This window comes from Canis lupus, chromosome 9 (genome assembly GCF_011100685.1).
Source record: "Canis lupus familiaris isolate Mischka breed German Shepherd chromosome 9, alternate assembly UU_Cfam_GSD_1.0, whole genome shotgun sequence".
Classification (NCBI taxonomy): domain Eukaryota; kingdom Metazoa; phylum Chordata; class Mammalia; order Carnivora; family Canidae; genus Canis; species Canis lupus.
The window spans coordinates 16,591,212-16,613,802 of record NC_049230.1 but is presented as its reverse complement, the minus strand read 5'-3'; the positions used below and the strand labels follow the sequence as shown (position 1 = coordinate 16,613,802).

At 45.8% G+C, this 22,591-nt stretch overlaps 1 protein-coding gene and 1 long non-coding RNA gene across 2 annotated transcripts; one reads left to right on the top strand and one right to left on the bottom strand.

Annotated features, from left to right (window-relative positions):
* Positions 1-1,918: 1,918 nt before the first annotated feature.
* Positions 1,919-10,063, bottom strand: LOC119873242. Its single transcript, XR_005364322.1, has 3 exons — positions 9,879-10,063; positions 8,655-8,777; positions 1,919-2,808 (listed from the first exon to the last, which is right to left on the bottom strand). It is a non-coding gene; the product is annotated as an uncharacterized LOC119873242 (long non-coding RNA).
* A 3,377-nt stretch (positions 10,064-13,440) lies between these two features.
* On the top strand, positions 13,441-21,672 carry LOC480492 (lysozyme-like protein 6). Its single transcript, XM_038546988.1, has 5 exons — positions 13,441-13,598; positions 17,303-17,529; positions 18,509-18,667; positions 19,563-19,641; positions 21,322-21,672. The coding sequence occupies exons 2-5, from the start codon at positions 17,391-17,393 to the stop codon at positions 21,389-21,391; spliced, it is 447 nt and encodes a 148-aa protein (XP_038402916.1). The 5' UTR covers positions 13,441-13,598; positions 17,303-17,390; the 3' UTR covers positions 21,392-21,672.
* Positions 21,673-22,591: the final 919 nt, after the last annotated feature.

Sequence of the window (22,591 nt, the reverse complement as noted above, 5' to 3'; positions counted from 1 at the left end):
AAATCATTCACATTTCAAACAAGAGTAAAAAGTGCCCTATGCATGAGCCATTTTAATGATAAGAATGATTTTATCTGCATCTTCAAACTACTTTCTCTCTCTCTCTCTCTCTCTCTCTCACACACACACACACACACACACACAGGTGAAAAATGTAAATAGATGACCATTGCATAACATACTTCAGGGAAGTCGAAGAACCTTTGGACTTTATTTATTTATTTATTTATTTATTTATTTATTTATTATTCATTTGTTTGGCAAACTCTCCCCGGAGCGGGCAAAGGTTGCCTTCTGCCAGGTTCCTGTCCAAATGATCTCATGTTTCACACAGGCAGAGGGGAAGTTAATACTGTTTTACTGCATCTCTCACAGAATTAAAATAAATGCTATTACCCAGTTCAGCCTTTGCCTCCCCCCACCCCCACGAAGTAGAGAGCAGGTGGTCGTGGCAGAGGGGGGTGCAGGCAGTTCAGGCCATGGGAGCTTTACCCAAAGAGCAGGAGGGGGAGACCCCTAGGAGGGATCTGTGTAGTGTAGAAAGGGAGCCGTGCCTGTGTATGTACCTTGCAGAAGATAAGAGAGACAGGTATCACAGGGATCGTGTAGCTTCACACCCCGCCTCCTGCCCCTCACCTCCCACCACCTGTCTGTTTTGTATTTTGGAGAATACCTGGATTCTGGAGATCTTGGGTCTATTTCTGCCTCTGCTCCTAATTGTGTGACCATGAGCAAGTCAGCCATCCTCCCTGGTCCTCAGTTGGCTCATTTATAAATCAAGGGACCTGGATCAAATCATCTTCAATAGAACTATACTTACAAAAACAGGTGTGGGTCAGATGGGCCATAGTCTGCCTTCCTCTGCTCTACATTTCCTGTGGGGTTCAGAGAACATGGAGCCCAAGATCTGTGCCTGGTCTGCACTGAAAGCCCTGCCTGGGCCTCCATGACCCCATCCATAAAATAAGAAGCATGTTAATACTTGCATTCTGCAAACTACTCAACAGAGGTGACATTGACCTAAAGAGGTCTGATCAATACAGGACTTCTCAGGGCCATTAATATGTTGATGTGCATTATGAATTTCCCAGGGAGGATGCAGGATGCAGCATTTAACTAAAACAAAGTAATATTTTTTTGCACTACGTACCACTCAGCACAGCTTGGGAAATGCCCTGTGATCTCCCTAATGTCTGTTTCCTTCCCTGTAAAACAGGGATGATGACAGCACCTGCCGCTGAAATTGTCGGGAAGGCTGAATGGGGTAATGCCTGGAAACGGGCCTGGCACTGAGTAAATGTTCAATAAATGCTGGTAGCTATTATTTATAATAAGGTTCTTCCTTTCCAGCTCTGACATTCTGAGCTTCCAACTGCAGCATGTAATTAAACTCCAAAGCATCTGGCTTCCCGAGTTGAAAGAACAAGCCCAGAGGAAGGAAAAAGGAAGAGAAAGATCCTTCTGGATTGTCCATTTGTGCACCAGCCTCACTGCCAGTTGTCACAACAGGGGAACGAAGCAAGATGCCAACCCCTAAAGACAAGGCTTGGGGGAGTCTGAGGTTCCCTGCTAGGCTCAGATGCTGTGGGGCATATTTCAGAGGCAGATTGGGGAGAAGTAAGGATCAGTGTCACTTTAGAGTCAAGCAGAAGAACCCAACAGCATCCCACATGGATCAGCCTCCCTTTCTCACGGTTCTGGGCACACTGTTCTCGGCTCCTTTCAAGTAAGTATGACATGCTGGGGGAGCAGTGACAGGGAGATCTGAGTCGGAGAATTTAGGCAGGGAAAGGCAACCCATAGAGAAACAGCATCTGCTATGGCTCAGAAGCCCACAGGAACACCGGGCCATGGTGGCAGAGCCCCAGGGATGGGTGGTAGTACAGACGATGGTCAGGAGAGGAGGCGAAAGACTGGGTGGGCACCAGAATGCTAGAGACTTTATTAAATTCATAGATGTCAGTTATAATCCCCTGTATTACACGCACACACACACGCACACACACTCATACTCACTCTTTTATGTATTTTTCAAAATTTTGACTATGAACATGTATAGCTTTAAAAGAAGCATGTTCATTTATAGGAAGGAAAATAGTGCTTTTGAAAAGGAAAAGGATGACCCTCACAACCATGTGGAGGCCAGTTTGGAGGACTGCAACTGACCAGGCAAATGGTAATGATGAGCAACTCCGCTCACAGGCATATTCCCAGAAGGATGGAAAACTGATACAAATGCATGTTCACACATGTTCATAGCAGCACCGTTCACAATAGCCACAAGGTGGAAACAGCCCAAATATCCATCAACAGATGAATGGGCAAGCCAAGTGTGATCTCTCCATACAGTGGGATCTTGCTCAAACAAAGGAATGAAGTACTGGTACCTGTTACAACATGGATGAACCTTGAAAATGTTACGTCCAAGTGTAAGAAGCCAGACACAAAAGATCACGTATTGTGCAATTCCATTTACACGAAATATCTGGAATAGATAAGTCCATAGAGTCAGAATGTAGATTGATGGTTGCCCGGGGCTGGCAGAGGGGAAGAGGGAACCACTGCTTAACAGGTTTAAGAGAAAGTCCCAGTAAGTAGGACCCTGAGCTCTCCCACAGTTTGGTAATATAGGCCATTAAATCCCTTTTTATGACTTAAGCTTCCTCCAGCTGACTTTTGGTCACTTACACCAGGAATTTATCTTATTGCAGTGGTTTTCAAATTGTGTCCGTTGTGGAACACTAGGGTTCCGTAGAGATGTTATGTTGGTTCTGCAAAACTTTGATTTGAATGCGACAGGTGCTGAGGCTGATCAGAAAAAAAAAAAAAAAAAATCGTTACCATCATCTACAATCCCGAACTGACTTTCTAAATATGCAACGTACATTTGCATTTGTAAAATATATTTAGCTAACAACAATCCTTCTCTGACCTGTTGTTAACATGAGTTCTACTTAAAGTTTCATTTGAAAAAGGGTCCAACTTCTAAAAATAAACAGTATAAAATCACTGTCCTGAGAAAATGATCATTTCAATACTAGAAAGTTTAGCTTTAAGGAAACTCACTGCAGCTTTATTTATAAAGGAGTCAGCCAACTATGGCCCTTGGGCTACATTTAGCCACCACCTGTTTTTGTAATAAAGTTTTATTTAAAACAAACAAATAAATTCCTTTATGCATGATGGCTACTTTTGCACTCCAACGGCAGAATTAAATCATTGCAACACACACCTCAGGCCCCCCAAAAATCAGAACATGTATTATCTGGCTCTTTACAGGAAACACTTGCTAACTCTGGTTCTTAATGATGAAAAATTGGAACCAATCTAAATGTTTAAGCAAAAGGGATTGGTCAAATTATAGTGCATCCCTTCAGCAAATAGAACGCAAAGCCTCTGTTGAAAAATGACGCTGCAGCTCTCAAACTTGGCTACACATTGGAACCACCTAGGGAGTCTAGAAGTCCCTCCCTAGTCCAACCCCATCCCTGACCAAATGAATCCATGTCTGGGTGGAGCACAGACATTAATATTTGTTAAGCTTTCCCAGGGGGTTCTAATACGGAGCTGCTGCTGTAGAGGGATATTCTCTGACGTAGAAATATGGCCACTATATATTGTTAAGGGAAAAAGAGCACATTACCTAACAGTGTACCATATGATCCCTTTTTGGTCCTTTCTACCGGAACTCATACACAGACTCACATATATGAACAATGGATGCCGAAACACTGACCGGGCTCATCTCTGTACCATGTGGCTATGAAGCACTTTAATTTTTTTTCTTTTTGGTTACCTGTATTTTCTGTATGTTTTACAATGAACATTATACCTTGTAACAAGTATGAAAATAGATAGCTTAAAAATATCCTTCTTGTTTTGGAAAAAAAATACAGAGATGAGCACCTGATGAAGGGAGGTGTTCCTGGGTCACGTGTGTACACAGCACACCCTCAGGGTACTGTCATTTCAGCCCGGCAGAGAGGCAGGTCCCAGGCTCATGGAGACACCAGGGCTCTGTGAGTTAGGCAGCAGGGGTTAAGCCCCTCAAATGTTAAATGTTAAATGGGGCGAGTGTGCCCACATCACAGAATCAAAGGCATGAATGTACAATTTCTGGCGCAAGGTGTGTGCTCAACCAAGTCGGCTTCTTTCTCAGGTGCCTGGGTGGGTGGCTCAGTTGGTTAAGCATCTGCCTTTGGCTCAGGTCATGATCCTAGATTCCTGGGATTGAGCCCTGTGTCAAGCTCCCTGTTCTGTGGGGAGCCTGTTTTTCCCTCTCCCACTCCCCCTGCGTGTGCTCTCTTTCTCTGTTGAATAAATAAATAAAATCTTTTTTTTAAAAAGTTTGCTTCTTTCTGCATAGGCAGCTCACAGAGTCAGAGCCTGCAGCAGTCAGCTTCCTTGTTCTTGCTGAAGGAAAAGGATCGGCTTTGCCCAAACTGAGCCTGTCCAGGGTATCCACAACTGCTGCTCCCTGGTGCTGTTGCAGCTGTGCCGGCCCACCCACCACTTCCCAGGTCTGGCTTGGAACCTCTGCTGCCCCTAGAATTTTCCTGTGCTCCCCAGAAAGGCCCTGGCTTCTCATCAACACTACCTGCTGTCTGTCTTCTCAATATAACCTGTGTCCACTATCCCCAGATTGGGTCCCATCTGCATAAAGAAGGGCTTTTGGTCTTCCTGGGGTTGCTCACCTTTAAAAATGACAGTCGTGGCTGCCATATATTGACCCTACCTGGGCCTGTGCTTACAGCCTCTCTATCTCTCTCTCTCTCTCTCTCTTAGTCTCAACTCCGCAGGGCCTGTGATAGGATTCCCATTTCATAGGTGAGGCTCAGAGAGGTGAAGGAACTCATTCAAGGTCACACAGTTGGTAAGTGGCAGCCCACTCTGGCTCTCAAGTTTCTCCCCTGCACCATACTGCCTGCTTAGCTATCTCTGTCCCACCTTCTACTTCAAAAGGCAGACATTCTCCTATGTGATTCTAATATGCAGCCAAGTTTGATAACCATTATTTTTTTTTAAAGATTTTATTTATTTGAGAGGGAGAGAACACAAGCAATAAAATCTTTTTTTTTTAAAGATTTATTCATGAGAGACAGAGAGAGAGAAAGAGAGAGAGAGAGAGAGACATAGGCAGAGACACAGGCAGAGGGAGAAGCAGGCTCCACGCAGGGAGCCCCATGTGGGACTCGATCCTGGGTCTCCAGGATCATGCCCTGGGCTGAAGGCGGCGCTAAACTGCTGAGCCACCCAGGCTGCCCCTAATAAAATCTTAAAAAAAAAAAAAAAAAAGCACTGATTCTCAGCATTAACTATGGAATCGCCTGGAAAGTTTTTCTAAATGCTAGCAGTGCGGGGGGAGAAAGGGTGGAGTTAGGAGCAGGGGGGAGAAGATAGTGACTGGAAGGGGATACTTAAGGCCTTCTGGGGTTGTGGTAATGTTCTACTTTTTGATCTGGGTGCTGGATACTTGGGTGTGTTCACTTCTGTGAAAATTGTCGCATTGTACATTTATGATTTGTGTGCTTTTCTATGTGTTACTCTATAGTAAAAAATTTTTAATTAAGGAAATAAAAAAAGCAGTTGTCATCAGCTACTTCACTGTCCCCTGGGAAAAGGCCGTCTGTGGCCCTGGACTCCTCAATCTTGAGGATGCTTTTCATGGCATCAAGTAGTTGTTGGCCTTTGAGGGTGCTCCTGTCCTTGGCAACAAGCACACCTGCTTTCTTACTGCTGATGCTTCTTCGTGGGCTGGTGCCATGCTTAGCTACAGAATGCCCACTGTTGCTGCAGCGGCAGTACTCATCAACAGTCAGGCCCTATGGCTAGGCTCTATAGCTCCCTACTCGCCACAGCTAGACTCATACGACCTCATGCTGCCTCAGTCCCAGGACCTAGGACAACAGGAATGTGAGCAGCTATGGTCCAGCGTCTGGGCCTAAACTCTGCATCCTCTGCTCACTTTGGCCTTGTATCATAATCCAAGTCACTGGACACGTCTTCTCTGGTCTTCACTCACAGACTCTCCAGTTTTTTGCTGGGCCCCTGGAGGTGTGAGATGACAACTATATTTCCCATTGTCATTTGCATCTAGGTGTCATCAGGTGCCTCAGTTTTGGCCTATAGAATGTAAGTGAAGTAGTCTGCACAATTCCGGGAATTGCCCTAAAAAGGAAAGTGCTCTTCTTTTCCCACTGTTCTTTCCTGCTGCTTGGGATAAGGCATGAAAAGAATGAGTTCCAGAAGCCAGATTGTGCTATGGAACAAAAGTCATGCTTTAGGGTAAAAGAGCAACATGATGGGTGAGCCCTTTGTCATCTTTGCTCCATGGAACATCCTGTTGGCTGTGAACTGACTCCCTCAGGGCATTTAACATGAGGGAGAAATGAGCTTCTACGCTATTTGAGCCAACGACATTTGGGGTTCTCCATTCCTATCAACCCAACTGAATCCTAACTGACACCATTCAGGACTTCTGACTTGACCTTTGGCCCGAGTCCCCGCCTAGTGTGAGGATGAGGGTCCTGGCTTGCTCCTCCTACAGACTGGAGTTCTGCCCCCTACCTCATCTCCGTGGTTGCACCCGGCCACCTGCTGGTGCACCCCATCCATGCCGCCCACAGGATTTTGCGTTGCTGGACTTCCCTCTTGCCAAGGTGAAAGACAGCCTATTACTCCAGTTGCTTTCCTGGAGTGAGCCCTGCTTCCCTCTCATCCCCTTACCCTTGGCTCCTGCCCTGTGCCTGACTGGCTGCTCTCTGGGCATCTATAGCAGGGCCAGTGCCTATAATACCTTCCCCTGTGGACAGGTTCAGGAGCAACCAGTTCCTGAGATATAAAGACAAGGGTACCTTCATTTATCCATTCAACAGATGCTTCTTGGGGACACAACAGTAAGATGAGGTTGAGAGGCAGGCCTGGTGCTGCGGGTACAAGTGGGCTGTAGAATGAGAGCATCAGACACAGCCATCAAAGACACTGGAACTCATCACAAGAATTTTCAGAGGTTTCCTTTAACAATATGCCCATTACCTTGGCTACCTGTGCAAGCCTGCATGAGTCATTACCATCTCCAGCCCTCAGCTCCCCCATCTGAGCATGAAAAGGCTGAATTGGGTGATGTTTATGACTCTGCAAATCTGTCTCCTTATGGAGGGAGTAAAGGGCCCGGGAGCTCTTCAACCTTGCTAGCTACTCATGGGCTCTGCCTGACTTGGGGCCATAAAACAACTCCTGTTTATTTATTATGATTTCGTGAGTTGCACGGGGCTCAGCTGGACAGTTCTGGTGACAGTTCTCTTAACTCCACTGACCTCAGTTTGCTCACACGGAAGTGGAGATAATCACATGTACCCAGAATTCTCACAGAATTTACGAGATAATCCCTTGGGGAACTGAGAGTAAATGAGGGAAGTTTCTCTTTATAGAAGTAATCCAGCTAATAAATGAAGAAGAAATGATGGGATGCCACCATGTTTAACCCCCAGGGAATTACTGGCTGTAGGCATTGAGCATCAAGAGCTGCTAATGTCATAAGAAGGAAGCTAACTAGACATTAGGTCCTTTCTGTGGGAGAACACAACACCTAGTATGAAGTAGTATTACCCCCCCCCCAATCTTAATCTGATCAAACTTCTAGGCTCAAATACAGGAAATACAGAAAACAGAGCAATATGTTTAACTACATCATGGATTTGCAATAATCAAAGCCTGGACTCTGGACAATCTATGGTATACATGACATGCCTTCTTCAATGATACATCACAAGGAAAGAGAGAAGGATGAAAGAGAACCTATGGATTAAGAGAGATTGAAGAGACATCAACCAACCACAACTGAGTGCATTCTTATTTCCATCTTGATAAATCAAACTGTTGAAAATGCTTTTTGACATGACATCTTTGGAAATTTGGATACTGAATATGTTACAATATTAAAGGATTATTGTTTTAAGAAATAGAGAGATAATGTGTGAATAATAATTGACAAAGTGCAGAGAAGCACCCAGCAGCAGGGAGCTATTATAAAATATGGCTGGGGATCCCTGGGTGGCGCAGCAGTTTGGCGCCTGCCTTTGGCCCAGGGCGCGATCCTGGAGACCCGGGATCGAGTCCCACATCGGGCTCCCGGTGCATGGAGCCTGCTTCTCCCTCTGCCTGTGTCTCTGCCTCTCTCTCTCTCTCTCTCTCTCTCTGTGACTATCATAAATGAATAAAAATTTAAAAAAAATAAATAAAATATGGCTGGGGAGTGGGGGAGGAAAGACTGCTGGGTGTCTTACCCCCAGCTTGACCATTAGCTCACTTGAGTCCTTTCACCTCCCCAGACCTCAGTTTCCCCATCTATGAAATGAAGCAAATGGACCCAATGTTTAGCTTTGGCCTCCTTTTGCTTTGTCTTCACATGTGTAGCCTTTACTTGGTACCTGTATCCACCCCACTGTGTGGCCATAGAAGCATAGAAGCAGCAGGATGGGCAGAAGCCCAGAGCTGATGACCCCTGCAGAACCTAGAACAGAAGAGACCACCTCCTTGAGGCACCTTGCTTGGAGAATCAAGCTGCATGATCCAAGGTGGGGTGTTTTCTCCAGGAGAGAAACCTCTGGAAGACTTCAATTACCCAAAAACCATGGGCATGAGTATCTGCTCACCAGGCTGCTTTGGCCTTGTTCTCATAACTGGGCATCCTGGGGAGTTCTCTTGACCTGTATCTTGATCTGGTTATCTGCTCAGGACTCCAGTTGAGGTGTGGGACTGCTGCCTATGACGCACTCCTGTGGGCACAAATGAACACTGCATGGCTACAGGTCACCTGCCCCTCGATTCCTTGTTGCTGGCCTCTGCCCACCTGCCCTTCAAGTACCATCACTGTGAAAGTACCAGTTTTAACATGGAATCTTACACAGTGTAAGTGCTCAGCAAATAAGGAGGGAAGATTTCCCTCCTGGACCCTCAGAGAGGCTTAAAATTCTCTTGAAGCATCAAGAGCTTTATCTTCAGGAGGTACAACTAAAATAACAACCACCTGCTACCAACACCAACCAGTTTAACACAGGAACTAAATAACACCCTGGCCCCAAAGAGAAAGAAAGACCATGGTGTTAAAATGAGCATGGATAGAGTAACAACTAAACCCATTATGTTGGTATCAAACCTGGATTCAAATCCTTGCTCTACCTCCCACTAGTTCTGTGATCTTGGGCCAGTTACTTAACATCTCAGCAACTAATTTCACAAGAGTGGTGTGAGGACAAAATGGCTCACTGCATACAATGCATACAATGGTTGACGTCATGCCTCACACACTGGGAGGGCTCGGCATGTGTTAGCAATAGTTCTTACAGGGAAGCCTCCATTGTAGCATTCCCTGGGTGTTCCACCATCTCTTCCCCGCCCCCATTTCACCTTCTTTTTTTTTTTAAGATTTATTTATTTATTCATTCAGAGAGAGTGAGAGAGAGGCAGAGACACAGGCAGAGGGAGAGGCAGGCTCCATGCAGAAAGCCCGATGTGGGACTCGATCCCGGATCTCCAGGATCATACCCCGGGCCACAGGCAGCGCTAAACCGCTGCGCCACCAGGGCTGCCCCCATTACACCTTCTTTACACAATTACACTTTCCCTTGTAAAAATCTTTCCAGTGCTTTGTTCTTTAGCTTGGTTGGCTAATGGCATCTTGTCTTGTTTTACAATGGTGGGGTTCCAGGGAAAGTGGAAAGCCCATACAGAGGCTACTCCAGGCCCGGGAGGTCTTCCAAAGGCATCTTGAGAATTACAAGACATTGGTGCCATCTCCAGCTACTCAGTGTCAGCCCTGCAGCTAACTGGCCTGGAGCTATGGCTAGCTTAGCTGCCCCACTGGAGACTGGACGCACTTTCACAAGATATGGTAGCACAGTTGTCCTGGCTTGAGGGACCAACAAGGTGGAATCAGGACCCAAGGAGACGACAGCCCAAATATCAGCTCTACTATATGGTGGAGATGATAAGGTCCACCTCTTCACCTGCAGAACACAGAGGAGGGAATTAAAAATATTGGTGACCAGCAACCCACACATCCTGTATGTGGGTCGCTGCTGGCCTCTAGTGGCCACTGGATAGATTGCACCGGGAGTTGGCCTGAGGACAACGATGGGAGCCTCCCCGCCCCCATCCCAATTGGCCTGTCGCTGGGGTTCTCAACCATGGCAGACTCACAACTCCCTTTTCATAAAATTATATTGCGTGTAACTATAATATACCTTATTCAGGTATTGGCATGTAATTGGTATCCAGGTAAATGACATGTTTATAGTGTACGATTTGTTAATTATTGACATGTATGTACCCATGAATCCACCATCCTGATCAAGATAGTGAACATCTCCTCACTACCAAAAGTTTCCTTATGCCACTCAATAACTCATTCCTCTGTCCTGTCCTGCTTCCCCCAATCCCAAGCAACTAGTAATCTGCTTTCTGTCATTCTAGATTAGTTTACATTTTCTGGAGTTTCTTATAAATGGAACCATGCAGTATATACTTCTTTCTTTTTGCTCTGGCTTCTTTCAGCATTATTTTGCAAATGTATCCATGTTGGTGGGTGTACTGATGGTTCATTCCTTTTTATTGCTGAGTAGCATTCCATTATATGAGTGTACTACCCTTTGTTTATCCATTCAGAATGATGGTAATTTTTAAAAATCAACATAATGCCCTAAATATAAGAGAAGCTGAAGGAAAGTAATAAAATAGCAGGTAAATTCCATGTAAGTGCTCAGGCATGATCACAATAGAACATACGATGATGTAGTCAGACACTTCATCTATACGTACAGTTAACGTAAACCCACTTGGCCAGAAGCTTCAGTTTGGCTCCAAAGCCCAGCAGTCTGCCACTCCAAGGGTTACTTACAGTGCTGTGTGGCCTGATGCTTGGGGACTGAGAGAGAGCAGAGAAGGTGGGCACAGCTAGATTTCAGCTCACTGAGATTTCTTTCTCACAGGGCTGACTATCAGGGAGGCATATTTCCTTTATTTATTTATTTTTTAAGATTTTATTTATTTAATCATGAGAGACACAGAGAGAGAGGCAGAGACATAGGCAAAGGGAGAAGCAGGCTTCCCTCAGTGATCCTGATGGGGGACTCAATCCCAGGACCCCAAGATCACGACCTGAGCCAAAGGAAGATGTTCACCCACTGAGCCACCCAGGGGACCTGCATGTTTCCTTTTAGATCATCAGCATTGGCACAGCAAGATCTAACCCTAAAGCTCTATGCTCATGACTAACAACATTCAGGCCCCAGGTGGATGTTTCACATCTTACTCTATGTAGATGGGAGAAAACATGCACCTGCATAGAAAGGTTTAACAAAAGCTTAACAGAACCCTTGCCAGGTGCTATCTCAGAGAGCAGAGACCTTGAGCAGAGAAGAACTTAGGTAAGAGAAAAGACAAATTAATTAACTTGTCAGGTCTTTCCTCTCAGCCTGAATGCAATAGATTTGAGCACAAAGAAGTGTCATTTTCTAGTAGGCTCTGAGTGTACAATTTCTTCATATTTCATGTTCCTATTTGTGATTCTGGTGCTACACGTGAATTTGTATTAGTATCTGCCTCGGTTGTAAATGGAAGCTGAGGAAATGTTTGCGATATCACATAAACCACATTACACATTATTCAAATTTGTATCTGTATCTAGACTTTTTTTTTTCATTTTTTAAAAAAAGATTTTATTTATTGATGAAATACCCAGAGACAGGCCGAGGGAGAAGCAGGCTCCCTGTGGGGAGCCCAATGCGGGAGTGGATCCCAGGACCCCGGGGTCATGACTTAAGCCCAAGGCAGACGCCCAACCGCTGAGCCACCCAGGTGCCCCCTAAAGGGGCATTTTTAGACGATTAAAAGGCCCAACATTGATTCAAAACGAAGAAAATCCGAATAGTGTACTAACCATGGGTATAGAGGGTTCATCATACTGCCCGCTCTTGCATATTTTGACTTTGAAAATAAAATCTTTGCAAATACGCTTTTGAGAAGTAATGCTTTCCGCCTCTGCGGCGAGGACTGCCTTTGCTCCGCACGCGCCCCGCCAGCTCCAGGGCAGCCGCCGCTGGGAGGAGCCCCGCGCCCCGGGAGGAGCCACGGACCCGGGAGGAGCCCAGCGCCCCTGGAGGAGCCCAGCGCGCCAGGAGGAGCCCCGCCGGCCCGGGAGGAGCCCCGGACCCGGGAGGAGCCCCCCACCCCGGGAGGAGCCCCGCCGGCCCGCGAGGAGCCACAGGCCCGGGAGAAGCCGCCCAGCCCCGGGAGGAACCCGGCTGGCCCCGGAGGAGCCACGGACCCGGGAGGAGCCGCCCCGCCCTGGGAGGAGCCCCGCCCGGCCCGGGAGGAGACCAGCGCCCCGGGGAGGGGAGGAGCAGCGCAGGGATGCGCAGTATGCGCTCGCAGAGCCCACGCTCCTGCGCAGCGCAGGCCCCCCCCCGCCGCCACGGCTCCTGTATCTAGACTTCAAACATAATGCTACTAATTCTAGTAGGTATACTAGGTATATGTTTGTTATTCACCCCAACGTTGTTAGCCCAAGTGCAATGTCCTGCTGCCCTGCTGGGAAGGGAAGTCTCAAGGTGGAAGGAACAGGGCGGCACCGCCCACCCACAAGCTCTTCCTACTTTCTGTCGGCCCTGCCACCCTGCTTCAGAGGGTAGAGTGCCCATCAGTCAGAAAACTTTCCTTTGCTTCCTTTCTGCTACAGTTGGAAGTATCTCTCATTTCTTTGGTGACTGATGACACTCAGATGTGCAAACTTCATGGGGAGGTGACAGGTCGTTGGGTCCCCAGTTCCCGGATAGTTAACCCTGTTCTCTCTACTAGGCGGGTCTCCCTTGGCTGCAAGTGACAGAAACCCAATTTAAACTCCTTTCTGCAGGAAAAGATATTTCATGAATCACAGGATTGTGATAAGGTTAAGTATGGGAAGGGTGAACTCTAGGATTGGCATCCTGTGTGGACTCTGCTCTCTCTCCAAGAAGGTTTATCCTTTCAAATGGGCTATAGCCATATGATTCCAAACCGTCAGCTTCTGGCCTCCTACCTGAAGGCCTCCGGTGAGAAGCTGAGTTGCTCAATTTAGTTTCAATTCAAAATATAGCAGTGGGGCCATAGGCACCCCCTGTCACCTGGAGCTCAGGGCTCTGTGATTGGCAGCTTCCACTACTTTACCCCATGGGGGAAGGAGCTACCCCCAAAGGTTCACCTTCACCAAAGGGAAGGGTAGTGGGCAGATAGAACAACCAGAGCACTCTGCCCTGCCCCACCCAGTGGTCTTCTTCACAGTTATCACCAGTCCTAGACCCATGTGTACTTTCTGCTGGAAGCTTGAGTGGGCCTCAATTTGCATGGTTAAGACCAGAGTATTTCCAGGAGAATGATGATGTCACAGAACTGGGGTTCCAGAAGGCAGGCTGGCCCAGCACTCCCACCTTCCCTAGAACATGGGGAGCTGTGAACTGGGTGGGGCTAGAGTATAGGTCCTGTGGACGAGGCTTTGTTCTAATGACTCTCTAGGAAAACACTGGGCTGTCTGGGACCTGGGGTCAGAGAAGGCTAGGAGAGAGGTAAGCTTTGGAAGGGTGTGGGAATGCACCTGCCACAAGTACTGTATTCCCCTAAGGAAACCCTAAGAGGGGAGGGGACTTCATGGGCAGAGACAGAGCTCCCTGCTTGCCAAGGCTCAGTAACACCTGTCTCTCAAGGAATCTACTAAGTCAGAGTAGAGTAGGGTTGCATGAGACATACTAAAAACTTATTTGTGGTTTGTCTGAAATGCTAATGTAATTGGGCATCTTCTAATTTTATTTGCTAAATCTAGCAACTCTAGAGTGAGAGAGAGAGAAGCAAGAGAATGTTCGCAAGCTCAGGCTGGTATGGAGTGAGTCCTAGAAGACATCTGTGAGGAAACAGGGCCATCAGGGGAGCCATCTTGGCCAAGCAGAAGTTGCCTGACTCTGAAGCCTGGGGATGGAGGAACACAGGCCTTTGCCTTTGGGAACATATACTTAGTTTAAGGGGAAACACACACACACACACACACACACACACACACACAGTGACAGAAATAGCCCCATCCTTTGCTTCCATCACATTGACAGTTTTGAAGAATATAGGCCAGTTATTTTATAGATTTTCCCTCAGTTTGACTTTGTCCAATTTTTCCTTAGGATTAGATACAAGTTATGTATCTCTGGCCAGAATACCATATAAGATATATGTGTCCTTCTTGGGGTATCACTTCTGGAGGCACAGAATCTTTCTCTGTCTTTCATTGGAGGTGTTCATTTTGATTGCAAGGTCCACATACTGTCTGGTTTATTTGCTACATAGTTTCTGTTTTTCCCATGCAACTAATACATGATCTGTGGGGAGATACTTTAAGAGCATGTATATATCCAGTTCTTCATCAAGCTTCCCACCACCTCAGATTTAGCCCCCATTGATGATTCTTGCTCAGACCAATCTTTGATGGTTGCAGAATGGTGGCTTTCCAACTTCATGACTACCTCCACATTTATCATATATTATTGTCAGTAAGAGTTCTTCCCCATCCCCATTATGTGTCTATTACTATTAAGGACTCATGGATTCCTATCTCATTCAGTAGATAATAATCCATCACTATCGTTGTTTATTTTGATGGTCAAATTGTCCTAGATTCCCTTAGAAACCACTGTGCATTAGTTCTGCAGATATGACACTAAAGGCACAGCAACAAAAGAAAAAATAGACAAACTGGTCTTCATCAAAATGTAATTCCTTTGTTTCAAAGAACACCATCAAAGGGCACCTGAGTGGCCCAGGAGTTAAGCGTCTGCCTTTGACTCAGGCAGTGATCCCGGAGTCCTGGGATTGAGTCCTGCATTGGGCTTCCTGCATGGAGCCTGCTTCTCCCTCTGCCTGTGTCTCTGCCTCTCTCTCTCTCTGTGTGTGTCTCTTGTGAATAAATAAATAAAATCTTAGAAAAAAATCAAGAAAGTGAAAGGTAACCCAGAGACTATGAGAAAATATTTGCAAATCATGTATCTAGTAAAAAACTTTTACAACTCCATAAGAAGACAAATAACTAAAAAAAATGGGAAAAGGATCTGAATACTAGATATTTTCCCAAAGATCCACAAATGGTTAAGGAGCACACGAAAAGTTCATTAGCCACCAGGGAAATGCAAATCAAAACCACCAGGTGATACCACTTCACACCAATTAGGATAGCTGTGATGGGAAAGTGTCGGTGAAAATGTGGAAATTTTTGAAACTTCGTACACTGACACCGCTGATATCAGTAGAAAATGGTACAGTCACTTTGAAGTCTGTCAGTTCCTCCAAAGTTTAAGATTTATTGATTTGAGAGAGAGAAAGAGAAAGAATGAGGGAAGTGGACAGAGGGAGGGGGGGGGAAGAGAAAATCTCAAGCAGATTCCCTGGTGAGCATGGAGCCCAACCCTGGGCTCAATTCCATGACCCTGAGATCATGACCCAAGCCAAAATCAAGAGTCGGATGCTCAACTGACTGAGCCATCCAGGTGCCCCAATTCTTCCAAAGTTTAAACTTTAAGTTACCATATGACTCACCAATCCCGCTCCTCAGTTTATGACCAAAGAAATGAAAACATTTGTCCACACGAAAATTTGTTTGTAGCACCATCATTCATAACAGCCCCAAAGTAGAAACAACCCAAATGTCTATAAAATGATAGAGAACAAATTGAGGTCTATTCATACAATGGAATATGATTCAGCCATAGTGAGATCCTGATACATGCTATGCCATGAATAAATCTTGAAAGCATTGTTAAGTGAAAGAAACCAGGGACCAAGGCCACATAGTGTATGACTCTATTTATGTGAGCTGTCCTGAAGAGGCAAATCTGTAGAGATAGAAAGTAGATTTGTGATTGCCAGAGGCAGGAGGGAGATGGAACAGGGAGTGACTGCTAATGGGCATAGGGTTTCTTCTTGGGTTGATGAAAATGTTTTAAAATTGATGTGGTGATAGTTGTACAGCTCTGCAAACACAGTAAAGAACTATTGAATTATATACTTTTTTATAAAGACTTTATTTATTCATAGAGACACACACACACACAGAGAGAGAGAGAGAGAGAGAGAGAGAGGCAGAGACACAGGCAGAGGGAGAAGCAGGCACCATGCAGAGAGCCTGACATGGAACTCGATCCAGGGTCTCCAGGATCACACCCTGGGCTGCAGGCAGTGCTAAACCGCTGAGCCACCACGGCTGCCCTGAATTATATGCTTTAAATGAAGTGATTGTATGGCTTGGTGAAATATATATTGTGAATTTTATCTCAATAAAGCTGTTACCAAAAATAGTGTTCCAGATTTAGCCTGTGGGTACCCCTTGGAGCTCTCATGTCCATTTGACATGCTCCAATCCATATTTTTAGCCCTTCTTTACTTCCCAGCACAAGATAATCCAGACTTAGCTCATATCCTTTCCTACTCCAGCCTAGGAATCAACTTTTTCCCTAAAAGTCCTGCTTCCTTTTGGGGGAATGCAAAACCAAGATCAAATTTCCTTTAATTATCATGACAACCCTTTTAAGTAGGTATTAGTATATCTTCATGTTACAAATGAGGCCCAGAGAGGTAAAGTGTATTGCCGGAGGTCACAGAGCAGCCCTGTCTTTGAAAGTAGGCCGTGTGACTCTAGAGCTCTTGCTCTTCCCTCCTTCCCCTAAACACAGAAAGTGTGAAGGTGAAGGTTATTTCTACATCGAGGTCACTTTTATTTGCTTTATGATTTGTACCTTTGAGTGGAAATGAAAGTGTTAGACCCATAAACAGCTTCCTAGGAATTACACAAGGCAGTGTATGCCCTTGGGAAAAGTCATGTGTCTTGTATCTGGGGGTGTGGGGTGTGGAGAGTTCAGTGTCTAGTGTCCTAGCCCTTCCACAGCACATGTTCAAATACACACACACACAAATACCAATGAAGTACAGTTCTCATTAATCTCCTTTGCCACCCTCACTCCCCACCCTATGCCCAAATACAGCCCATAGCTGGGTGCCCATTACAAGAGTGAGGATAGCTAAAAGGGCTGAAGACCTATAGATGAAAGGAGATCAGCCTCAGTTTTTCACTGTTGACATTGGGCAATGGGTACATGGAGATTCATGATACTATTCTTATTTTGTAAATATTTAAAAGTTTCTATAATAAACAACTATATAATGATAAATGAGAGGGAAGAGAAATAGCCATGTGGGGAGTTGTGAGTGAGCTGGGACATGTGGCTGCTCTCTCCAGATTCCTCAGGTGTTGGGAGAAGACCAGAGGCCCGTCTGTGAGATCCTCAGAAACACAGGCCCTTGACTGTACCTCCTCTCCTCCAAAGATGACAAGGGTGCTGTTCATGTCCTTGGTCAGCTTCCTCATTGCCATAAATCAGGCCAGCCTCATCAATCGCTGCGACTTGGCCAGGGTGCTGCGCAAGGAGGACTTGGATGGGTTTGAGGGCTACTCCTTGAATGACTGTGAGTGCTGCTTCTCACACCCCCCTCATTTCTCCTTCTCTCCTGTTCATGCCATAGGTGGTGGCCATCTTTCTGTCATTCGTCTTTCAAAGCCAAGTTCAAAAGGCAGCCCTCCCCAAGAGGCCCTTCCCAACATTCCGTATTCATTCCACAATTATTAAATGAGCACTTATGTGCTAGGAACCATTTTCAGTGCTGGGGATATAGACATGAGCAAAGCCCCTTCCTTTACAGCGTTCACATTCTAGAGGGAAAGGCAAGCAAGAGATAAACATACACATACAGATGAAGTACTTTCGGTGGTGATGAATGTCATGCAGAAGAATAAAGCAGGAGGAGTGATTGGTAACATTGTCCTAGAAGGGGAAGTCGAGGAATGCCTCTCTGAGAAGGCAACATCAAGCAGCACTCAATAAGCAAAGGACCTGGCCACCCAAATTTCTAGGGTAATAGCATTCCAGGCAGAGGGAACAGAGGGTTCTAAGGCTTCATCCTACTCCATGATAGGGATAGCTGCCTTTTGCCCAGACTTTGTACACACTGGTCTTGTGCTGTCTTTCTCCCTTTATCTTGTTTTCGGGCTTTTTAAGGTATGTATCTTCATTCTTGTACTATAGGCCCCTTGAAGGCAGCATCTACATTTGACCTAGCTACATGTCCCTAAACTGGGCTTTGTACAGTTCCTGGGATGCAGTAGGTGATCATTAAGTGCAGGAAGCATCAATGGACAGATGGGTGATGACTGGTTGTACTGAGGGGCGGGTGGGTGTCACGAACAGTGAGAGGAGAAGCTAATGGATGTTTCTAGCCCACTTGCCCCATCCAGCCTCTTAGGCCTTGTTTCTTTCATCTGCTTCCTGATCTCCCTCTTTCTTCCATCTCCCTCCTTCTTCAGCTCAAAAACCCTAAAAGAAACCCTCTTCTAAAAACCTAAAAACCTAAAACCCTCTTCTAAAAACCCTCTTCTCCCTGTTCAAAGGGCTATGTCTGGCTTTTGTGGAAAGCAGATTCAACATATCAAAGGTAAATGAAAACGCAGACGGCAGCTTCGACTATGGCATCTTCCAGATCAACAGCCATTACTGGTGCAACGATTACCGGAGTCACTCAGAAAACATTTGCCACGCGGACTGTCAAGGTCTGGCCAGGGCCCCAGGGTGGGAAAGCTCTACTCACAGGACTTCTCTTCCTATTCAAGGCCTGGGAATGTCCCCAGAGGGACTGCCCATGGAGTCCAGGAATGTTTTTGCTGAGCAGAGGACTTGACAAGTGGCTGTAGTGCGCATCTACTTAGCAGATTCTTTGGTGTACGGGTTCTAGAAAAGCTCTGCATAGTTAATAGCAGAGCAGGAGCAACAGCAACAGCCAACATTTCTTGAGAGTGTGTCATATACTAAGCACTTTACCTACAGAGCCCATTTCACCCAGCATTTCATGTGATGGAAACTATTATGATGCCCACTTTACAGATGAGCAAACTGAGGCTCATAGAACCAGTGCCGAATACCAGGCTGGTGGCCCTGAAGGCTCCACTCTAACCATCAAGTAAAAACTTTGGCCAATGTCTGATTAAAGGCCAAGTGCAAACTGCCCACCTCAGAGCCGCTCCAGGAGGCTCCATAGGTTCATGACTTGGACCTTCTCTCCTCTTTCATACTCTGATTCATATCCCGAGACTCTTCATCTGAAGAGCCTCCCTGATCAGGCAAGATTTACCTTGGTCTCTATACTGCCTGTTTTGACATCTTCTTTCCCTAGAAACCCTCAAACGTGGCATGAACTACCATCTACCCTGACTAGGAAGTATGGGGGTAAACAGTTGTCCTGTCCCTCCTGGCCCCATCCCCGGCCACTACCTATCACCATTGTGGGGATGTCTAAATAGGCCTCTGAGAAGGAGGCTTTGCCTAATCTGGAAAAACTCAGCCCCTGGGGGGTGCATGCCAGCGCAGGGACAAGCCAAGCGGGAGCAAGGTGTCTGCCTCAGTCTTAGTCCTCTGTTCTCACAGGTGCTCTCTCTCTCTCCCTTCCAGACATACTGAGCCCCAATCTTCTCTCAGCCATCAGCTGTACAAAAAGGATTGTGTCTGGAGCAGGGGGTATGAAGAACTGGTGAGGAGGACACTGTGGGACTAAGTTAGCAGCCAGAGCCCTGGGAAGGTTGTAGTGACAGAGAAAGGCACAGTAGGCAAGGACTAGACCCTTTTATAGCCTAGAAAAATGTGGGAGAGTGGCAGGGCTTGGAACTCTGACTTATAATACCCAGGACCTGGGTCTTTTTCTGATGTACTAAAATTATTTTAGAAGGGGGCATCTGGGTGGCTCAGTCAGTTGAGCCTCCAACTCTTGATTTCCACTCAGGTCATGATCTCACAGTCATGATTCAAGCACCGAGTCAGGCTCCACACTCAGCACAGAGTGTGCTTGGGATTTCCCCTCTCCCTCTGACCCTCACCCCGTTACGGCTGTCTCTCACTCTCAAAATAAATAAATAAATAAATAAATAAATAAATAAATAAATAAATAAATAAATAAATAAATATTTGGGCACCTGGGTGGTTCAGTGGTTGATCATCTGCTTTCAGGTCAGGTGGTGATCCCCAGGGCCTGGGAACGAATCCCACACCAACTCCCCACAGGGAGCCTGCTTCTCCCTCTGCCCATGTCTCTGTCTCTCTCTGTGTGTCTCACATGAATAAATAAAATCTTTAAAAAAATAGATCTTTAAAAAATAAAAAATAAATAAAACTCTTTTGAATGCAGTAACAAAGTAACTCAAGTGAGTTGAGGGAGCTGTTTCCTGAGGGCACAAGGTGTCTCACTGAGCTTACACAGGTGCGGCTAGACCTCAGGAAGGTAGTGGAAGCAGAGCTGGAAAGTGTCAGCCAGCTTTTCCTGGCAAGTTTCTGCCTCCTGGTGCATTTGCTTCACTACTTCCTTGGTAGAGAGCAGCATTCTCTGCTCCACATTCCACAGCACAGACTCTGGCTGCCCCAAGTGGATGGGCTAATGTCCTGAGCAGCAACAGAGACTGCCTAGGCTTAGTCCCTGTCCAAGTGCCTGGGATAAAGAACCTGATGGGTTCAGTTTGGATGCAGATCCCTGCTTGGCTCCATCAGCTGGAGGCCTGGGAGCAATTGAGCTATACCTTCATGGTTGCCACAGGGTCCCCTCTCGCTAATTGGCAGCAACATTTTCTGTAAATGTAAATGCTCCTCAGCTGGGCAGATACCCCCAAGTTGTCAGCATTTGTCCACGATGGTGGACATTGGGATGTTTACTTTACTTTTCTGAGCTTCAAACCAGATATACACAGAATACAACTGGCTGTATATACAACTGGCCAGTTGACTACAACTGGCCTCCAGGCGTCTGTGAGGATGGAGGGAGTTAAGTGCCTTGCCTACTCTAGAAACACCACGCACAAGGGACACTGATGGCTATGAGGGCTGACCTGTTCTGGAGGAAGAGTCAATGGTTGCACCTGAGATTGATTATTTATTTATTTACCTTTTAATTTATTTAGTATCTTTCATCCTTCTACAATGGTGCTCTCCTACTTCAGAGGAAGAGAAGGATTTGAAAATGTGGAAGCATATCGGGTGGGGAAAGTAGAGGACAAAGACCACAGATAGGGGAAATTTAAGGGAAGAATCAGAGGGCCAGGGGGGACAAAGCAGAGAGCTAGGAATGAAGGGGATTCTGAGCACTGCTCTAAGATCTGGGTCATGTAGCTGCAGAAGGAGCTTACTGAGTGGTAAAAACAAGAACCAATCTGTTTTCTTTCCACAGGGTAGCATGGAGGTTGCACTGTGCAGGCCGGCCACTCTCCTACTGGATGACAGGATGTTTCTCGGGATGAGACAGGACACAGGGCTGCCGTAGAGTCATTCCAGAGCTCCTCTTCTCACTCAGGAATTCATTTCTCCTTCCTCTTGCCTCTGCTTCAGGTTATTTTCTTTCCTTCCCATTTACCAATAAACCTGACCATAGCCCCCAGGAATAAATGGTTTTCTCGGGCTTCCTCCTTGTACCTGTCTGGGCCCAGGCCTCTGGTTCTGACTCTCATTTGCAAACCAAGAGGACCACAATGAAGAAGTTGTTATATTTGGATAATTATTAAAGCATTCCTTGTGCAAAGAATGTGTTGATTTGTTCATTTTTAATTGTAGATATATTCCAGTACCTAATCTAAGAGTGTGGCAGGCACTAGAAGAAGGAAAATAAACCACAACTATTGTTCTTGAGGTGTTTATAAGCTACCCAGAGAAGCGGAGACATACTCAACCAATGGGTATAATAATTGAGTGGATACATACAATGAATACAATGGATAATGAGATGGGTAATAAAATCTACAATTTTTGGTTTAAAACAGTATCAGGATCCCGGTTATTCCTCCAAAGCCAACTACTTTCAGAGTAAAAGAAGATTCCGAAGAAGATAATGGTTGGGGCTAAGGGTCTTGTATATTGAGGTGGAGAAAGTAGTGCTGGCTGGGGTCAAGAGATGGTGCCAGGTGCCAATGATTTGGGGGTGCTTTCAGAGAATGGGCTAAAATCTAGATGTTTAAGAAAATAAAGGCATCTCTATTTGGGATCTGAAGGTGCTAATGCGGAGTAAAACGTGCATAAGGACAATGCAAAGACAGAAAAGGGGCAGTTGGAGGAATGTCCTGCACATAGCTAACAACACTGTTTGATTAAACTGTCCCACTTGGGCCACTGATATCCCTACTTCTGGGCCTTCACTTGGATTTCACAGACCAGTAAAACATCAACAAAGTTGGAAAAAAATTCCAACTTTTTATTTTAAAGCTCAGGTAAAAGCACTCATTAAAACTATCCTCTATCAGCAACTCTTCATAAAACATTTTTTAGCATGAAAAATGAAGGTCATATTTTTAGGATAATAAAATGGGATAGATTTTGTTTTATATATATATATATATATATATATAGAGAGAGAGAGAGAGAGAGAGAGAGAGAGAGAGAGACAGGCAGAGAGACAGGCAGAGGGAGAAACAGGCTCCCTGCAAGGAGCCTGATGTGGGACTCAATCG